The 21,710-nt window shown below is 43.1% G+C and overlaps 1 protein-coding gene across 2 annotated transcripts in view; it reads left to right on the top strand.

Annotated features, from left to right (window-relative positions):
- The window catches only part of YIPF1 (Yip1 domain family member 1), a 93,096-nt gene that overhangs the window by 38,839 nt on the left and 32,547 nt on the right, over positions 1–21,710 (top strand). For both annotated transcript variants that reach the window (XR_014960672.1, XM_085602583.1), the window contains exon 2: positions 12,791–12,863. Coding sequence is in view for 1 of the 2 variants with exons in the window: in XM_085602583.1 (XP_085458709.1) it covers positions 12,833–12,863 (31 nt within the window). In the remaining variant the exon portion in view is untranslated. The remainder of the gene's footprint in view (positions 1–12,790; positions 12,864–21,710) is intronic.

Below are 21,710 nucleotides of genomic sequence, written 5' to 3' on the forward strand. Positions count from 1 at the left end.
TGCACACACATAGACTGCAGTGGCAGGCCTGAGACATGTTTAAAGTAGTACTTAGGTGGGTAGTACAATCGGTGCTGCAGGCCCACTAGTAGCATTTAATTTACAGTGCCACTTCAGTAAGGACTTTAAAGTAAATTAAATAGGTCCATTGAGTGTAAGCCAATTCTACCATGTTTTAAGGTGACAGCACAAGCACTTTAGCACTGGTTAGCCATGGTAAAGTGTGCAGGGTCCTAAGGCCATCAAAATTTAAGTCAGCAAAACAGAAGGTCTGAAGGCAATAAGTTAGGGGAATCATTTTCACTGCCCTGAGAAGCATAATGTTTCCATTGACTTCAGTGAAATTATTGCCCACAAACACCTAAATGCCTTTTGTTTGGAATCTTACACTGTGGTGTTTATATACTGTAATCTCCACAACACAGCTAATCACTGGATTAATGTTTTGATCTCTTTTGTCTGTCTCTACAAGGGGGGGAGGAGGAGGGGAGAACAGGCACCATTCTACAACAAAGGCACACTAAATGGCATAGAGAGACAGACAACAGCAGCAGATGAACTACACACATTCTCATGTCGCTTTGGGCTCCAAATCACCAGAATACAACTGCTCATATCCAGTGCGTTCATTTATTTCTGACTCATTCCTTAAGAACCCTTAACTGGCAACTAAAGTGTCCCAATTAAAGGGAGGCCGCCGATAATCCAAATTCTGCAGGACTAACGGCAGAAAAGCCAACAGTTTAAGTTGACGATTTATGAAGTACGTAATTATTTTAGTTCATGATATGGTGAATGCATATTTGTATAATCACAGTAGCCTTTATAAAGACAAAATATCATTTTATGTATTTTATTTTACCAAGTTATGCTGGTGGTCGGTTTTCTCTAACTACAATAATATTTTTGTACATAGTACATTTGGGAATAATTAGGCTTTGTACAGTGTGACATATTTCTGCATTGCTCTATAACTCTTCATCACAATGTACAAACATGAATGTTTGTACTAAGCTTTGTACAGCATGAAATATACTTAATCTCTGCACTGCAAATCATGAACTATATGTAAAAGGTAGTCATAACTACGCAAAGTAAAATGAACTCCGTGTGAATCAAAGCTGTGCACTAATATGGAACTTAAGGATTTATATGGGTGTTCCTCTGCACCGAAACAAAACAAACTTAACCTGGAAACATTTCTCTTTTCTATGAAGTTAATAAACATGCAATGTAAAACATACGTAACTTCATTGTGAGCGAAGCGTCCATGGGATGGTCATACATTGAGCTCAAAGGTTAAAAAAAAAAAAGCATTTGCAATGCAATAGGTCTCGCATTTACACACGTTTGAGCTATTGGCATTGTAAATGACAATGCCCTTTATTCATGTTTTTGGTTTTTAAAACATAACTAATAGACATTGTCATTTACAATGTTAATAGGTTAAATTCTCGCAAATGTGAGACCTATTGCATTGCAAATGCTTGTTTCTTTAGAAAACAAAAAAGGAGGGTGTGCCCGAAAGTCTAGAGTGGACTAGCAGTTATCAGTGGTTTTACAATCTGCTGTGAAAGGAAACAGCAATCCTATAATGACTGGAAACAGGGCCTTCTAGTTAAGATCCTTGTCAGTGTAGCTGTGGCATATGGTACATTTTCACTGGAATCTGTTTGAAATGCGTTTGCACCTTCTTTTCTGAAAAAGAGATAATGGTGCGCCAAGAAGTCTGGAGAACTGCGAAAATTTGGAATAGTTAAGTGTTTAGAGTGTAGACTGGGAACAAACGTTTAAATACTTTGGGTAAGTATATCTTTTTTTTCTTCCAAAAGTGTAAAAAAAAAAAAAAATACTCATAGGAACATGACTGGGAATCAATGTTTAAATGCGTTTTAAAGTTTTGTTTTTTTACGTGAACTAAAATGAACATAAACACTTATAGGAAAAGTGCTGTTGTGGGTGTTAGCGCGAGTGTTGTTAGGCAGTGTACTAAGACTTTGGCTGTATGTGTACTACTTTCCATTAAAAGGACTGGGTGGGAGGGCCCCAGGGCAGCTTTAGTAATGTTGGGAGGCAAGCTGTATAAACTTATATGCACTATTATATAAAGATGTGTGTCAGTGTGAACATGGGGCCGTGCCTGTACTTGTAAGTGTTTAAATGTTGAAAAATGAAAAAAACTATGCCCTGAAGTAAATACGGCAGATAGTATTGAAGCGCTTTATAAAAGCAGCAGTTAGATTATTAAAGGAAATATTGTTGTACTGTGAGGCACGTAAAAAGTAAGTGATTTGACAAGAGTTGCACCATACTTACATCGTGCCAAAACGTGGACCTTATTCCCCAGCTTAAAAGTTGGCAGCTGTAGCTGTTACACCATATTATTTGTATGTAACGCAAAGAGATCGTGAAAGTATTGGAGCGCTTTACAGGATCATTTGACCAGAATAACATCATATTTACATGACCACTAGTTGCATTACACAAGGATATAATAATTTTTTTGTATATATATAGGAAATTTAGTGATTTGCCAAGAATTAAAGGCTATTAAATCAACGTCCGGACTCGAACCTTGCTCCCCAGCACCGAAGTATATAGATGTTGCCGTGACGCCGCATCCTCTACAGTTAATACTAATGGTCGAATAAAATAACCACCTGAATGCAACTTTAACAATGTCAATAGTTAAGCCTTAAAAACATGCAGTTTAAATAAAACCAGCAAACAGTACCAACAATGAGGTTTACAATGAGGAGATATTTAGATGTTAAAAATAAGTTATGTAAGCAATACGCTTATGCATTGGTATGTGTGTGCATGGGTAGTGGATGCCGTTACTGCAGACATGGCGTTGTACGTACATTCCGGTGCCCTATGTGTTTGTGTGGCTCGCTGGGGGAGTAAGATGGGGTGCTTTGAAGGGGTTGCATAGGTGAATATAGCGGTTATGTTGTTAAAGTAGCAGCATGGCGCTATTCTGAATGGAGCTACAAATGGTCAAAAAAGGTAAGCACCCGGTGGTTGAAGCGCTTAAGTTTTAGAGTGTGAAACAATGTAAACCATGGTATTTAAGTAAATGTGGCAAGTGGTTGCATTATATAAAGAAATATTTTTTATTGTTAGTCAGAAGCAAAGTAAATAAGCTGGCCACAATGCAGAATATTTTGGTGACGCCAAGGCACGTGAAAAGTAAGTAATTTCACCACAATGTCACATATTTATGTTGCGTCAAAACGTGAACCTTATTCACCAGCTCCCAAGTTGGCAGCAGTAGTTGTTACACCATAATATTTGTATATAGCGCAAAGAGATGGCGAAAGTATTGCAGCGCTTTACAGTAACACTTCTTACATTACACAAACATTTATTTTTTGGTAAACATAAGGAGCTTTAAAAATCGACCACAATTACAGGATGTTAAGTTAACATCCCCAGACTCTAACCTTGATCCCAAGCACCAGAATATATAGATGTTGCCGTTATGCCATATCCTCTTGATTACGTGCCAGTGGACATCCCCTCAACATGGCATGGACAGAAACCAAATATAACCACAAAACAAACAGACTTTCAAATAACTTTTCAAAGTTACTTTTTTATTTTACGAGCCCTAAATTAAAACATAATCACTTATAGGAACGCCTTTTTAAAGCCCAAAAACGAAACACAAAGCAATTTAGAACACAAATTATAATAAAAAAGAAACGCAAACTTATTGAAGTGCTTTACATGACCACTACCTACATCACACAATGATACGTTTATATTTTGTTAACATTAGAAGATTTATATTTTGAGCCAAATTACTGGATGTTACACTAACATCATAACTCGAACCTTCCTCTCCTGCACCACAGTACATAGATGTTGCTGTTATGCCACACTGTCTCGTGGGTGTGCTAGTGATCATCTCTTCAACATAGCAGGGAATGGAAACAAAACATATTAGCAAAACAAACGAACGTTTAAATTCCTTTTCAAACAAACAGTTAAATACCTTTTCAAGGGCATTTTTTTATTTTGAATGCCATTAAACAAACACAAACACTTATAACAACGCCTTTTAAAGGCCAAAAAAAAACCACAAATAATAAAGATGGTATAAATGCTTTTTCAGCCAATACAAAGGATCGTATGAATGCTTTTTCAGCCAACACAAAGTATCGTTTGAATGCTTTTTCAGCCCAAATACCAAAAAAGAAGTTTCGAAAACAGATACTATAAACCTAACTCGTGGAGTAATATTGTAATTACTTGCTGCTCTTGGGGAGGGGCAGCAGTAAAAGAGGCATGGCAAATACATGCCTTTTAGCAAATCAAAATGCAGAATGTACCAGTCAAAATGCAAGCAGCCAATAGCCAATCAATCAATCAAACAGTCTTTATTTCGACTTCAAGTCATGAAAGACAATTTAAAAAAAAAAAAAAAAAAAACTCATCATTATTTACAAAAACACATTAAAAACATTTCATCATTAAACATTTCCAATTTTTGGGCTGTACATATAGAATTCATGGTACTATTATAATTAAAAAAATAAATATCTGCTTTCCATAAAATCAAGCTAAAAGAGTATAAAAAATTCCATCATTATACTGGTTTACAATTAGGGCAGCTGAAGGGCTTTCAGTTTCCCGGCTCTAATTAACCACATCCATTTCAGAAATTTAGCTATGGCAATCACTATTATTTCAGAACTATCAGATTGAAATATTCTTAGTGCAGAAATCCCCGTCTTGATACCCTTCTGGATGCAAACTGCTCTTATCCATCTTAGGCGGGGGGCCTTATATACAGGGCAAATAAACAAAATATGTGCTATGGTTTCACGAAGTATCTTACAGAAAGGGCACATTTGATCGTTTTTGTTAGATGCCCATTTACAGGTAATCGTATTCAGTGGAAGAGTACCTACCCTGAACTGGTGATATAATTTCCTATCTTGAGGCAATGTGATCAAATCCCAGTACTCCTCATACCCAGTAGAATGTTTCAACTCCAAAAAAACCTTGGTATGTGAAGGATTTGTATGTGACTGGAATTCCACCTGGGATATATATGACCAGTAGGCCTCTTTCAACTCCTGTTTAGTGGGAATTATTGTCCCCTGTGGATTGTCCCATAGATCCCCCATTCCTAAGGACTTTAAAAGGATTTTTACCTTCCTGAACCAGGGAATTTTTTCCCCTGTATCCATATTACGCGTCTCCAGAAGTGCCATCGCATAGTGGTTCAATTCGGGGGTGACCCACAGTCTTCTCCAATAAGCAATTGGTCTAAATCTACAGATATTTTCTAGACTCTGACACCCCAGATCCATGCGAAGAGGTATTAATGGTGTAGATTGTGGGAGGCCTGTGATACAGCGAAGAAACCTATTATGTGCTTTTTGTAAGCCTGCTATATCAGACGTCCCCCACAATTCAGCTCCATACAGCATGGAAGATCTTACTCTCGAGTCGTAGATTTTTAATACTGGGGCTATGGGTTTGGTGGCTGACAGCTTAAATTCTCTCAGCAGTGCGCCTGAAAGTTGCGCATGCTTAGAGATTAGATGGGCCACATGAGGCTTCCACTGTAACCTGGAGCCCAATGTGATGCCCAGATAGTTAAAGCTGTCAGTCTGCTCTAGTAATTCCCCATTCATAAAAACTCTGCCCCTGATGATCCGGTGCCTATGCATTGTCATAAATTTGGTTTTGGAGACATTAACAGAAAGGCCAAAATCATTACAAAACTTTTCAAAGCAGACTATTGCCTTTTGTAACCCTTCCTGTGTTTTAGATAGTAGAAGGGTGTCATCGGCAAACATCAGAAGGGGGACGGGGATGCCATTCTGTTTAGGTGGATCGGTTATAGAGTCTTGGTAGTATTCAATAACTTTGTTTATATACAATGTAAATAAAGTGGGTGCCAGCACACATCCTTGCCGGACACCCCTTTCAGTTGGGAAACTGTCAGTCACTTGGCTCTGGTTACCCCACCTGACCTGTGCATAATTATTTTCATGTAATGTAATCAGAATTGCAAGTAATTCAGGTGGGATGCCCTGATCACGGAGCACTCTCCAAAGCCTGTCTCTCGGTACTAAATCAAAAGCAGCCTTTAAATCCACAAAGGCTGCGTACAATGTGCCTCCCCCCAGAATCACCCATTTCCAGTATATTGTGGAAAATCTAAAAACTTGATCCACCGTGCTGGTCAGGGGTCGAAAACCAGCCTGTAAAGTGGACATGATTCCTGATTCCTCAATCCAGGTCTGGACCCTGAGAAGGACCATTCTGGCCACCACTTTTTGGATACAGGCTATTAAACTAATTGGCCTGTAGTTTCCCGGGTCAGCTCGGTCACCCTTCTTATAAATTGGTACGATTTCAGCTCCCCGCCATAAATCTGGCACCATGGTGCCTTTAGCCAGAGTGTTCGCCAATAATTCGATATAAGGGACCCAGACTGACCTACTGTGCAAGAACAAGTCTGCAGGAATTTTGTCTAGGCCCGGAGCCCTACCTTTAGGAATTAAATTGAGGGCACATTCGACATCTTTTTTGGTGAACACTAATGTGGTACCTGGCAGGAGGGGGCTAAGAGAAGCTAGTACGGGTGGCGGGACTTTATTCATATTTGCAAACTGGGATTTAAAGTGCTTTACCCATTTTTCTGGTGGGACATGGTTAACCGGGGCTGGTTTTTGGTTTCCCATGCCCCACCTCACAAGATGCCAGAAGTCCGTTAAATCTCTGGACTGACTGGCTACCAATAGTTCGTCCCAGTATTTAGTGTCCCAGGTTTTTTTTGCCACATTTTGCGTCTTTTTGTAGTGAATCCTTGCCGCCCTTATAACTTCCCTATCGGTAGATCGCACAGCATCAGCTAAGGATTTGTAAGCGAGCCTACAATTTTTATCATACCGTGATGCTTGTTTTCTATTCCCCTTACCAGGGTGCTTTTTCCTGGAAATATTAAAAAAAGTACTAAGTTTAAGAAAAAGGGTCGAATGGATATGAATTACCCTACTGCAGCAATCCTCAAAATTCAGCTGCCCCAGCATTTCAATTGTTGCTTCATTTACCATTTCATTCATTTTATTAATTGATTCAGGCTTGCACAGACACTCTGCCCATCTAAGCCGCCGAGTATCATTTGTCAAGATGATATCGCCTATCAAATCTACATGTGTTGGCCCCTGCCCATTGTATAACTGCAGCTCAAGGCTTAAAGGATTATGGTCACTTTCGATACGTTCTATGACTATCATGTCGAGTATGTTAGACCAAAATTCGAGGTTTACCAGTATATAGTCTATTCTACTGGTACACAATCCGTTATTAAAAGTTGGGTTGCCCTGCTTATCACCCCGGGTCCTACCGTTCACTGCTCTCAAACCATACTCAAGACTAAAAGTCTTGAGTTGTAGGGCGGCCTGGGTCCACCGTTTGATAGGGGCAAGGCTGAGACTGGGAATCTGCCAGCAGATATCCTCTGCCTCCGTAAGCTCCAGGTCTGTTTGATCCAGGGGCTCATAGGAGCAGTTGAAATCACCACAAATTAGCATGTTTGCCCGTCCCTTCCAAATATTGGTATAGTGTCCCAGTGTCGTTACAACTTCAGAAGGCTTCCCTCCTGGCTTCCCTCTGGCATATATATTAAAAATAATGAGCTCGCCAAACGTTGAAGATTTCAGCTTAACCGCCAGGATATCCCTTGAATCAATTTCAAGTTGTGAAATAGTAAAACCGTCGTCCTGTTTTACCCAGGTAGTCAATCCCCCCTTGGGTCTCCCTCTATTTGTTTTCGTTGCAGGTATTGCAAAGTGGAGATACCCAGTTCTATGTTGGGGTTCTAAAGCCCATGTTTCTTGCATGTTTACTATCATAAAATTGTCAATGAAAGTGGCCCAGTCACTGGAGGTCAACTTGTTTTTTAAGCCAGCCACGTTCCATGAAAGTAGAAACTGGCTCTCCGCATTACGAGTTGTATCATTTGAGACAGTTGCAGAAACTCCTGTGTCATTGATATTCCAGTTTTCACAAGACTTATTTCCGTTCCCTTCTCCCGAATGGTCAATATAGCATAATTTATCTTGGAGGTTGCTTGGCATGGAAAAGCCTGTAGCCCCAGCATAAATCTCATAATTATTTAGACCATGGTTAAGTGTTTCGTTTATGCGGTCTCCTTGAGTAGTTAGTTTTATGCTACGAGCAAAATTAATTGGTACATTAATAGTAACACCAGCCAGAATGAAACCTCTATCGGATATATTTAAATCAGTGGGTGAAATCCTATCCAAGGTCTCAGCCATACCCACTGGCTCCTCCCCGGGTGGCTGTAAACTTCAATCACAAGTATCCAAACCACTAAGGATATTAAACCGGTTAGAAACTTCCAGTGGGGTGAAAGGTGCCGGATGATCCCAGCTCCTATGTACAGGGAAACCTGGCCTGGTAGGTACCATATTCCACTCAAGGTCTCCTGACGTTATGGCTAGATTCCTGAGATTCGACACATCGGGAAGTTTAATACTAGGTAATGTGTAGCCCCTAGTCTGATGGGGAAATACAGCAGATCGTGGATAGAAGTAGGTCAGGGGACGTGGAGTAATGCAGCTACCTGAGTTGACCCCTGGCCAGCTCAAGACATGACGTACTGCATTTTGGTCTCTAAAGTTTATCACAACCACATCCCCCCTAATATCTTTAGGTCTACCCCCCAACCATTGAAGCCGGCGTACATGAATTATTTCGCCATTAATGTTACTAGTGATCGGCCTATGTAGTGCCAGCCAATGTGCTATTTTATTCTTTAGTTGGAAGAAACCTTCTCTCTTATTTACTGAAAGCTCAGGTACCCCCGTTAGGATCACAACATAGGGGACTGCCTCAGGTGGAAGATCCGGTAAGGGTCCCCTAGACTGATTCTCTTGGATCTGCCTCCGGCCTCCTTCCTCGTGTCTCTGTAACCCATCTGAACATTTACCCGTATCATTAGTAATATTGTTTCCAGGGATTGTAGGATGGGTAGTATTAACTGGCGCGTTACACACAGGAGGATTTGGCTGGTTAGTAATACTATTACTCGGAGTAAGATTAGAGATCAGGACTGGCACTCTTATTAAATTGCTACCAGGGGACAGGTCGCCTAGTGATGGATTAGTGGGAGCTATGTTTACGACTAACCCATTATCAATTAGTGGTGGTCGGATTTTAACAACAGGATTCCCCCCAGATGAGTGGGCTTGGGCCTGATCGGGTTCTGATTGAACTTTTAATTGTATAGGACAGGACTTCCTATCAAGGTCTGCTTCAATTTTCCCTAGTCGATTCTCAATTTTTTCCAACCTTTCTACAATTGCTAGAGTATAAGAACGCAATATCAGTTCGAAAGTATCCACAAGGTTACTATTAATTTTGATATTGGACCCATTAACTTCAGGACAATGTTCAGTGCTGTGTGCCACCTCTATGTGTGCAGAGGTCGGCGCTGGTATGGGAACAGTGTCTGGTCCGGGCACGTCCTTAGTAATAACAGTGGATATAACTTTAGAACTGGAGGGGGTCGCCTTCTTCCCAAAAACGGTATGGCTCATCCTTTGTTTTGTAAGTTCCATCCCTTTACGTCTCCTCTTAGCAGGTGGTGGAAGTTGCCTTGCTGGTTGTACAGCTTTCTTAGGTTTTTTAGACTTATGGTAGGTAGGTGACACAATTTTCGAAGTTCCTGGAGAACTGGGTAGATCAAGTGACGAATCAATAATAACTGTTCCAGTAGAGGGAGCACAGGGTGCTACACATTCTCTCAACAAGAAGGGTACACCTTCTGTACTTAGAGTATCGTCAACAAGGGCTGGTACAGCAATACGATCATTTGCAGGAGTAGCTGTGGAATTGAGCTCAAACAATGCCCTGGTTTTAATTATTTCAATTGAGCGTCTACGCTCAAGTCTTCGCTCTGCTAGGGAAGACTCTGTTGTTCCTGTAAATGGAGTCTTGATTAGGTAATTATCCAGAGTACCGTTCATTACAGTTCCCAGTCTATCAGCCCTGGCAGGAGATGAAATCGGCATACTTGTATTCATGGTGATACCTGTATCAAATGCTCAAATTGCCACAGTAATAATGTAAAAGTAACTTACAATGAGATGTATTCCTAGATCTATGCGTCTGAGCAGGGTGCTGTGCCGGGGCCAGTCTCGTCGGTCCACGGAGGGCCACAGAGGGCCCGCCCTTTGCCCGGGCTTAGCCCGGCGCCGTCCCGCGCGCGTCCCGCGAAGCGGGTCTGCCTGCGATTTATGGCGCCTCCTGGCGCTTGTACCGCGTCAATTGGTCGCGCCGCCGCTGAGGCTGCCGGGAGTTGTAGTCCCGGGGCGGCGACGCGGAAGATGGAGCTCGGTGTCGTGCCCTCAAGACTCTTGGCGGTGGCGGCGATGGTGCCTTGGCTGTGGCGTCACTCCCAGGTAGGTAATGGCTCTAGTAATCGTCCCCCCGCTCCGCCGGTCTGCCTGCGATTTATGGCGCCTCCTGGCGCTTGTACCGCGTCAATTGGTCGCGCCGCCGCTGAGGCTGCCGGGAGTTGTAGTCCCGGGGCGGCGACGCGGAAGATGGAGCTCGGTGTCGTGCCCTCAAGACTCTTGGCGGTGGCGGCGATGGTGCCTTGGCTGTGGCGTCACTCCCAGGTAGGTAATAGCTCTAGTAATCGTCCCCCCGCTCCGCCGGTCTGCCTGCGATTTATGGCGCCTCCTGGCGCTTGTACCGCGTCAATTGGTCGCGCCGCCGCTGAGGCTGCCGGGAGTTGTAGTCCCGGGGCGGCGACGCGGAAGATGGAGCTCGGTGTCGTGCCCTCAAGACTCTTGGCGGTGGCGGCGATGGTGCCTTGGCTGTGGCGTCACTCCCAGGTAGGTAATGGCTCTAGTAATCGTCCCCCCGCTCCGCCGGTCTGCCTGCGATTTATGGCGCCTCCTGGCGCTTGTACAGCATCAATTGGTCGCGCCGCCGCTGAGGCTGCCGGGAGTTGTAGTCCCGGGGCGGCGACGCGGAAGATGGAGCTCGGTGTCGTGCCCTCAAGACTCGTGGCGGCGATGGTGCCTTGGCTGTGGCGTCACTCCCAGGTAGGTAATGGCTCTAGTAATCGTCCCCCCGCTCCGCCGGTCTGCCTGCGATTTATGGCGCCTCCTGGCGCTTGTACCGCGTCAATTGGTCGCGCCGCCGCTGAGGCTGCCGGGAGTTGTAGTCCCGGGGCGGCGACGCGGAAGATGGAGCTCGGTGTCGTGCCCTCAAGACTCTTGGCGGTGGCGGCGATGGTGCCTTGGCTGTGGCGTCACTCCCAGGTAGGTAATGGCTCTAGTAATCGTCCAATAAGCAGCCAATAGCAAGAAGATAACCTGACTGCTAGACTACTGAGTAATTACAGAAGGTCTTGGAAAAGACCATGCATGCGCTGCCTAGCTCCACCTAAAAAGAATAGAGAGGAACAGCAGCAGAATCTGGAGCCTTGCATGCAGCCAGTTGGAAACAGAGTTAAGCATTTCAGCGATACACTGCAGTGGACAACAATATGAACTAGTTCGACCATTATATTGAAGTGTACTGTCCTTTGGCCTACACGCATTGACATCAACCTTTGGGGGGCACTTTTCTTATAAAAGCCTATAATTATGGGCAAATTGCATCCGTAACGGATGATATAATCATTTACGGGCAAGACACAAGTATAGAGGACAGTTTGACAAAAATACAGTGTAAGCCCCCCTATCTCCCAGCTTAGAAAATGGTCACAGAAAATGGAAATAACAGCCTTGCAAAGCACCATAGTAGTATAAATCATATCCATGAAGTACACTGGGGTAAAAGAGATGCCAAGTCAGTAAGTACCAGCACCAGTTTTAAAAGACCCCACCACTGGCGGCATTAGAGTAATAAAGGCTCATACCTGCAAATACCTTTGTGTGCGAGACTCCATCTCTGCGACACCAGAGTAAGAGAGACCTCATTCTGATTAGCACTCCCATAAGATGGCCCACATCGTTGCTGGGCACCATGGTCAGTGAGATATTCCTCACCACCCGTCCCTGCTAAGTTAGAAGATGAGTGATTCTATTCCACCCTTGCACATCACCAAAGTATGTGTAGTGAGGTACAGAGTAGTAGGGACACCCCCGAACTTAGTGAAAGTGAACCTAAGTGGAAGTGTAGACAAACTGGGTGTGACTGTGATCTCCAAACCAACACTAGGCACATGCAGGTCCAATATTCAAGATAGCTGAGTATTTGTCTTTGTGAGAGGCGAACCCTTTTTATTCACTACATTTAGCTTAAACCAGCTTGTTGCTTGAGAAACAACTCACAGAAGTCTTCTGTTTTAGCTAAAAAGCATTTCAATAGAAACCACATCATTCCACCACAACGTTCTATTTTACCTGCTCAAGCTTCTGTATTCTGGCAGTGTTTCAACTTCAATTTACCAAGTACCATCTGCACAAGTAAATGACAGAAACGTTTGCTATTACGCCAAAGAATAACAGATTTTAATTTAGTAACACACCATTCACGCCATCTAGATGTAGCTTGGTGCTACCCAGTTTTTTATGGTCTGCAGACATCGAAGAAGCCCTTTGGTTGTTGATTGTCAGACACACAGGTTTGTGTAGACTAAATATGAGAACATGTGCATTTTAGATGCAGTAACACGTCGGCTTATGTTTAAGAGGGACCTTGTCTAAATGTTTCTAAAATGGAATTATTTTCAAGCAAGATTACTTGAGTCAGATGTGCAGTTGACTTTTTTCTATTTCAGATACTGTGGCCATTGGCTGCCAAGTCCTGTTCTGGTGAATGAATGGCGACCGTGGATGATTTAAAGTTTCAAGGTTAGTCTTAATTCAAAGTTTAGCTGTTCATGAAACTCATGTTCTCTGCATCTCTACAAGTTCTGAACAAAATAAGTACTGGACAGGATTTGTATGCATCAGTGGATATGCACGTTCTCAAAAATGAGGTTTAGAAAGCGCTTTTTAGGTCTTGCCTAGGTCGCGCATATACTGTCTCTTCGAGACTACTGTATCCACTCTGTGGCGTAAGTGCACGCCCGGGTGCACGCCCGTTGCTGCCATTGGTTCTTTGTAGTGCATCTCCTAAATGCATGTTTTCTACTGGTCACTTAGTTGTATTAGTCCCTCCTTTCGTTACTTGGTTTCCTCCCATGCAGACTGCCCCTGTAACATGTATGCTTACGCTATTCTTAATGTATGTGTTTGTCAGCGTACTATTTTATTTTGGTTTGGCTCGTTTTCAGCTTCACAATGGCGACACAGATGCTTCCGTCAAAATGGAACGTAAGTTCAGCATTTTGCCGCTACAGCACTCGCTCATTCCCGCAGCACACCAGGCTTGTTTTAGATTGAAGTGATAGTTTCACAGTTACAAAGAAGTAAACTGTTCCTCTAGTTTCCAAACACAATTAAAACGTGCTATTTTTTTTAACCAAAATACACCTTTATCGAAAATGAACACGAGGATGCAGTTCTCATTAACATATAGCACTAAATACCAGTTTTGCATTAGGTGTATTTTTTGTGGAATTTTGCACAGCTCTGGATTTATTGAATTTTACTGTGTCGAGATGTAACCTGGACATAGTGTTTTCTCCATAGTCAAAAGGTCTACTCAGCCCTGCCAAATACCACTCATCAGACGCGACTCTAACGTATTTTGGTGCTAGTGGCCGCATTGCCGCACTAAAATGTATTAGTCACGCATTTACATAGCTCCCCGATACACTGGGGGAATCGTGAGAGGTGCTCCCAGGCTACATAAAACTAGCCTGCATTGGCAATTCCTGCCCTATTTTCAGCTTATTATTCTGTAGCTGAGGCACTCACTCGTTGCCTTGGTGTCCACTGCGAAGACTAACTCTTCAGTCAGAAACATTGTTTCAGCGCTGCGCGGCAAAAACAAATTGTGCTCTCGTTTACGTGTGCGACTGTTTCATTTAACTATTAAGCGCCAATCCCACTCAGACTCAGTCACGTGATGGATTTGGCGTCATTGCAGTTCTTTTATCCAACGTGGTCACGTCAGTGACATGAGAGTGGGGTTAGGGTGTCCCCTCCTCCGCGCCTTCTAGATTCTGGAGAGCAGGTCAAAGGCTGTGACCGTCATGTTTGCAACCACCTGCTCCGCTCCCGAACCAACCTGAATCCACCAGCAGCAATCGGCCCCTAGGTAACCTGATTTAGCAATAATGCCACATTTTACTGTATGTTGTTGCACCCCAAAATGTGAGATTTGTTAGATTATTGTTTAAATTCTGTAATATTTGTCCATCCTGCTCACATTACCCACGCAACCCCCCCCGTAGGCCGTTGTGTATGTGTGAGTACACAGCCACGCTATCTCGTCCGGGACAGATTCTCAGACCGATCACCTATGCCAGGACTGGCCACCCTGAAGCTGTTGTGCAAACCTGCCAGATGGGCAAAAACGAGACTTCCCCGTGACGTTTGAGACAGCCCCGGCATTGGGGTTGGTGTGACAGAGAAGAAAAGATGCAGACTACTGCCTTTCTGCTGCAGTATTTTGCAGCAAGCTGTTGCTCGGATTACTAACTCCAGTGTTGTTTTTCCAGCATATACGATCTTGGAGAATTAAATGACTGACTCGTTATTGGTGGATTATGTGTAACTGAAATGGCCAGGGCCTTAGGTAGTGGTATGTGACCCAGTCCTGGAGTAAATGATATGTAATACTGGTATTTAAAGGAAAAGTCTAGTAGTTTACTGTGATACAGTCTCATTTTAGGCTGTGTGAGATTCTCCAATTCAGGATTCAGGTATTTCTTACTAAAAACAAGCTCTCTTGATTGTACAAACAACCTCGAAATGCTTTACATGTTCAGTTCTGCAGGGCAAGGTCTACCTCCTTTACTATTTTCCTGATGAACACACTTCTCTGGGCTTCCATTTGAATAGTTCTGTTTGTGGCGCACACTAAAATGAAGGCAGTCGGTTTTTACATATTTTTAAAGATCGAGATGACTGAAAAATCATGAGAAAGTCTGAAGATGGGTCATCTGTTGATTCTCAGTGCTGTCAGCCAAGACTCGGAAACTAATGATATTGGAGTTAAGAAAAAGACCCGGCTTGCTGGTGGTGAATGTGTTTGTACAGCAGCACTGATATTTTCACTTGTGGATTGAACACGTGTTGAGAGCCATCCGTTATTGAAGTGCCAGTGTTCGTTGATCAAGTAAGCACATTTGGAAATATCCGTTGCAGCCTTAAGTTTTCATGAAATTAATATGTGAAAACACAGGAGTAGCCAGAAATAAATATGGGTAAATACAGATTTAAATGCCTAAAATGAAAGTAAATATCCCGAAAATGGGTTCCCTTGTATGCGCTTAAAGGTAGGCTATATGTTGTGGAAAATTTGTTGGCTGTACAAGTAGGGCATTTATAGCAGAAAATGTGCAAAGTTATACAATACTTTATCCTGTGGGAATGTAACAAAATGTATAGGCTTGAATTTCAAATGTTCACGGCTAATGTGCTGCGATGTACAGGCCACGCTGCCCTTCCTCCTCCAATTCCCTCTCCCTGCAGCTTGTTGTTTCATCCCATAATAGAGCCCCTGCTCCTCTATGCCCTCCACTGCTCCCGTCTCTGGCAGTTTGTTGTCTTGCTGCCATTTGGGGGAGTATGATATGTCCACACAGCAGGCTTTAGCAGCCCCCCCGCCCCTGTTTGTCTTAACCCAGACTGATGCAGTTTACAGGACACGCACACACACTAACACTAGGGTTCGATTACACTGTTGCAGTCTCAGAGCCGATTGACTTCAAGTTGGTGGTCCCGACACTATCCCAATACGACTGCACATGGTGCGGTCCCATTCTCCCATTTCCGTATGGCAGCCTGTGTTACGGCCGTAAACTGGCCATAACACAAGCCTCCATAGAGAAATGGGAGATTGGGTTAATCCCTGCACTCTGTAGTCTGGGATTAATGGGGTTACCATAGGTGCCCTCTTGGCCCCCAACCGGAGGCCTGCAAGGGAAAGGGGGCCGGTCTAGGGACGCCCAAGCACGCTTTCTGACAGGGTTTCCATGTTGGAAAGGCCATCATGGAAACCCTGCTGGAAACCATGCGATTGAATTCTGGACGGCATAAACCGCCGTCCATGTGGATTATGGGCCGGTTCCGACTGGCCTACAGGCTGTATCATAATTAAGGCTCCCTGTTTTCCGTTGATTATGGATTTTTACAGATAAATACAGACAGAAAACAATGTTTTCTGTCTGCATTTATTTTTAAAAGTGGATAAATACAGAAAATGTGCTTCTTTTAGGTGTCTCTTAGTGCTGTCTTTCATGAATTATAGCCCAACAGCTGAGCAGATGGATGGCATGGGAAATTAAAAAACAGGATGACATTTCTTTAAATAACTGCATGTATCAACATACATTTGTGGTATAATGCTAATATTAGCCAGTGGATGAACTGCTATGTAATATTTGGCAACTTATATAGCTAAAACACGACAGACATCAAAGTATGAGTGCGCGTCTATCAATAAATAAATATGGAAATGTACAATTTTACAACTACATTTATACGCAAAACATAAAATAAATATGGATAAATACAGATAAAATGGCCAACAAATAAATATGGATAAATACAGACGGAAATGTTAAAAAAATAAATACCATAAAACCGGGAGCCCTAATCATAATCAGTCAGTCGGAAGTGAAACCGACGATGTCGGTTGTAAAGACTCCAACCGACATCGTAATAGTCCCCTCACACTCTCACTCACTTCCCCTCTTCCCCCTTGTGCTGCAGTGGGCTCTGTGGCCAGTATCTGGCATATTATCTCAGCCTCTCTTTCACTGGTCATTAAAAGACCATTTACATCCAATAGGAAATGGTTAATGAGGCTGTGGAATACATTTGGTGAATACCTGCAGCGGTAGGTCAAGTTTTGCAGAGCCCCAAGCCTTTTTGCTTCTTTCACGAGGCATGTTCATGTTGTTAATTTACTTTTTGCATGCCTCTGCAGTCCCTAATTCACCACTGCCATTGCTGCTCCGTCATTTGTGTTGGTTTCCCCAAGCCTCCTCCAGCTGTTTCTGCTTGCTTTTCCACCACCGCCACAACCACCCCACCCCTGTCCTGCTATAATTGTCACCAACATCCCTCCCTCCTCCATCATGTTACTTGTTACAGAGGGCACCGTAGTAATCACTCAAAGGATATCTGGAGGATAAATTGCATTTTCAGCCATTCTTTGATTGAAATAAGTGCAGGCCCATTAATTGTCTCTACCTTTAATGAAAGCACATTTTAAAGTTGAAAGCATCATGCAGAAGATATAATGCAAGGTATTTTTTTGTGAGAAACCGAGGCAAGGTGATTGAGCTGGAGAGCGTTTGGGCCAAGTCTCTCAACACAAGCATCGTCCTCCAGCACAAGCAGCCACTTTGTGTTCTGCTTGAAAGCATTTCGTGCTGAGTATACTTATTTCCAGCTCAATTTGCATAATTGCACAGCTACTATTAACATAATTCCACTACACAAATCCACTCCATGCCACACAATTCCACAACTAACAATTGCAGTACAACCCACATAATTCCACTTCACATTTCATACATACACTCCATAACTCATGGGTAAAAGACATTGGCATTTACAATGCAAATAGCTTGCAAATGCGAGTCCTATTGCATTTCCAAGGCTTGTTCTTAAATGAAAATATATATATATATAAAGAAAATATAAAAGAAATGATTATGTTCTGTTTTATAAAGCACATCTCCCTCACAAAGGTTTCAAAGTGTTGTATAGATAGAAAATAGACGTGTACTAGTGTCTGATGTACAGCATAAAATTAGCATTATATAGAGAAAAATGAGGTAATAACAAGGGTGCAGTATGGTGGAATAGACAGCTTGTGTGGTATAAAAGCAAACAATGTTTCCAGCAGTTTTAATAAGCTGCGTTTCCAGGATTACATAGAATGTACAAATAAGAGCTAAAATAAAATGCATAGTTGTATGTTGTGCAGCTGTTGCATTCTGAAATCGTATTTGACAAACTTAGCTGAGAGTGTGGCCAAGTAACAAGGCACATAGTAGGGAGGACAAATAGTGAAGAATAAGCCATGCTGTTCTAACAGATTAATGAAAAACTATAGTCCTAAGTGTTCGTGGTTGCAGGGAATCGGAGAAATGTACAAATAGACCCTAAATAAAGTGTATACGTTTAGGTCACAAACAGCAGCATCATGAGATCAGATTAGGGAAAATTTAGCTGAGCGGGTGATCCTTACGAGGCACTTATCTGATAGGGCAGATAGTAAATCAGCGTTGTTCTGGTAGGTTAATACAGAGTTTAGTAGTGGACTAGGAAAGGAACTAACCAAAAGAAAAAACATCCATTTGCATTGATATTAAAGGTATACCTTTTTGGCTAACTAGGGGTCGAGGAGTATCTCAGAGGGTTGAAAACAGAGTGTATGAGGTGTGATATGGTGATTAGCACAAGTGAAATGTAGGAGGTACACGCAGTGAGAGAGCACAATAGTAAGGCACAGTGCATGGCTTAACTTGATGCTCGATTTATAGGAGATAGCCAACCAGTTTCGCCCAAAATATAGGAAAGTCTGAGGCTACTCATGGGGTCTAGCTGATCAACAATGGCAGGCCTCACAGCCAGATCAGCTGCTGGCCCATACATGTTGTGGCTTATAAGGGCTTGGGAATTTATATTTTCAGATCAGTGGGTGCTGCAAGTTGTTCAGAAAGGATATGCCCTATAATTCCGATCATCCTTCCCTTGTATAGCACCCCTTCAGATTCCAGCTTTAGCGGATCATGTAGCCTATCTTTTGCGGGAAGTCAATTGGCTGTTGGCCCAGGGACCACAAAGAAGGTACTGGAATCAGAAAAGGACGACCGTTGTTTCTACACCTACTTCCCGGTACTCCGGAAGGACAAGGGGCTCAGTCCAAGTTTGATTCTTTACTCCCTGAATATCTTTATGATGGAAGGACAAGTTTAAAATGTTCACTCTGGCCCAGGTTCTTTCTGTCCTGGATCCAGGGGATTGGATAGTATCCTTGGACTTGTACTTTCATGTACCCGTCCTGCAGTCGGCATGGATACTACCTTTGGTTTGTGGTGGGTTGAGAGCATTTCCAATTTTCTGTTTTTCTCTTCAGGCTCACCTGCGCCCCTTTGATGTTTACGAAGGTGATGGCAGTGGTTGTAGCCACCTTTGCAAGTTGAGGATATATATGTATTGCATACCTTAATGATTGCTTGCTCACAGAGGGATTACCACAGTCCGTTGCAGTAATTCTTTTATCATTCCTAGGGTTTTCTGTCAGCTGACAGAAGTCCCAACTGATGTCTACACAGAGAATGATCTTTATAGGGGTCATACTGGCATTCAAACTCTTTCCTCCTGGGACTCAATCCCAGGTCTCATGATGTCGAGTCTTTAAGCAATTTGGAGTAATCTCCGTTTCCAGTGGGCGCAACACAACATCTTGAAGGAGACCACCTACAATCTCCAGTGGTGGCAAATAAAAAGCAACACCGCTCTACCAACCCCATCCATAGATCACAGTAGTAACGGATGTACCATCTTTTAGGTTTGGGTGGTCCCCTGGAAGACATACAAATAATGGCTCAGTGGTCCCTAGTGGAACGAAGGCTCCCTAACAACCTCCTGAAGCTTCATTTCATCCAGCTGGATCTGAAAGCCTTTCTGCCATCTATCAAGAGAAGGTCTGTGCAGGTCCACGACCGCCATGTGATAATGTAACCAACAGGGCAGCATCTGTTCTTGGATTTTGTGTGGGGAAGCATTGGGCGCCTTTGGATATGGCTGGACCATTTGCAAACATTGCTGATAGCCAGTCATCCAGTTGGGACACTAAAAGCTAGGGCGGACAAACTCCGCAATCGTCAACTTGCAGACCACGAATGGTGTCTTCATTTGGCAGTGACCCAGCATATCTTTGACCAGTAGGTTGTGCTCTGGATGGAGCTTTTCAACACTGCTAGTGTTGAGATTTCAGTGGAACATAGGACCTCTGTACATGTTTCTACCACTGTCTTTCCGACCTCGAATTCTGAGAAAAGCCAGGATTAGTCCAGAACCAAGTTATTATCATAGCTCTGGAATAAGCCAGGAGAGTATGTTTCTCCATTCTGTTGAGCCTGTGCATTTGCCCTTTGAGACAGTTGCCTCTCCGGGAGAACCTCCGATCTCAGCAACAGGGCAGGGTCCTGCACCCTAATCTCCACATTCTATTCATTTGTGCATGGAGATTGAACAATGACAACTGACCAGTTTCGGATTACCTACTGAATCCTTAGACTAAAGCCATCTATTCTTGGTGTTTGGAGAAATGTGTGCCCTGGTGTAGAGACCAACAGCTTGATCCCTTACATGCCAGATTATCAGATATTCTGCTTGTTTTATCTGCAAGGCTTTGTAGAGGCCACAGTTACAGGTTGCTTGTTGGTCCTCTCAGCCTTTTTTATGTTTGCCTGGCCTACCTTCTTTATTCAAGTCACCTGTTGTGATGAGGTTCTTTAAAGGTTTTACATACGTTTCCACCAAGGCCCTTCATTATACCCTAATAGGACCTTAACTTGGTCCTCACATTTCTGATATGCACGCCTTTAAATCGATGCACAGTTGCTCTCCTCACCATCACAACGTTATTTTTTTTATCTTGGTCACTTTTTGTGCACTGAGTCTGAGCTGAAGGTACTGTCAGTGCAACAGCTATACAGTACTTCATTTCCCGACAAATTGGTGCTGAGAAACCAGGCTTCCTTTTTTCCAAGAGTTGTTTCACACTTCACCTGGATCAGTATGTTACCCTTCCTGCCATTTTCTGTCCATCACATCCCTCGAAGGAGGAAGATAGACTCCTCCGGCTTAATCTGAGGAGAGTCCTTACATGGTACATGAGATACCTTTACCAGGCAATACTATTTTACCAACCAGCTAAGAAGTGCAGAAACTGAGCCTGTCCAGATACATTGTTCTGTTCATGAAAACATGCTGTGCCCTGGTCAAGAAGGAACCCCAATTCATTCCACTCAAGCCAAAGATGCCTCAAAGTTTTTGACATCTCGCAGGCTGCTACATGGCTGTCTAGACTACAGAGAGGGACATTCTGCCCACTGTGCCCTGCAGAACCTTTTGATGCGAGTCAAATCCTTATACTTTCTGTCTTTTGGAAGGTACAGCTTTGAGTATCTATTCTAAAGGTACGATATTTGTAGTTAGAAGAATCCATCAGCATAACAAGTTACTGACCTTCAGTAACACTTTTTCTGGTTGCTGCTCTGTCTAACCGCAGATTCCTTACCTCCTTTCATTCTCCCAATTCTGTTGAGAGGACTCCTTTATCTATTTAAGAGGTCTTAAGTTTGCGTCAGTACACTGTTCACCTCCAATCTATCATGACTGATACTTCTTCCGGAGTTTTATATAACACAAACTTGACCCGAAGATATCAGAGAGCTTTAGATGAGCACATGTTGCATTACACAAGGACACATTCATTTTTTGTTAGGCACGGGGAGATTAAGGGCTTTGCCCAGAATCACAGGATGTTGAGCGTCATTGCTGAGACTCGAACCCGGTTCCCCAGATTTGAGATCGACCGCCCTAGCCGTTAGGCTACAT

Source organism: Triturus cristatus, chromosome 4_2 (genome assembly GCF_964204655.1).
Source record: "Triturus cristatus chromosome 4_2, aTriCri1.1, whole genome shotgun sequence".
In the NCBI taxonomy this organism is placed as follows: Eukaryota; Metazoa; Chordata; class Amphibia; order Caudata; family Salamandridae; genus Triturus; species Triturus cristatus.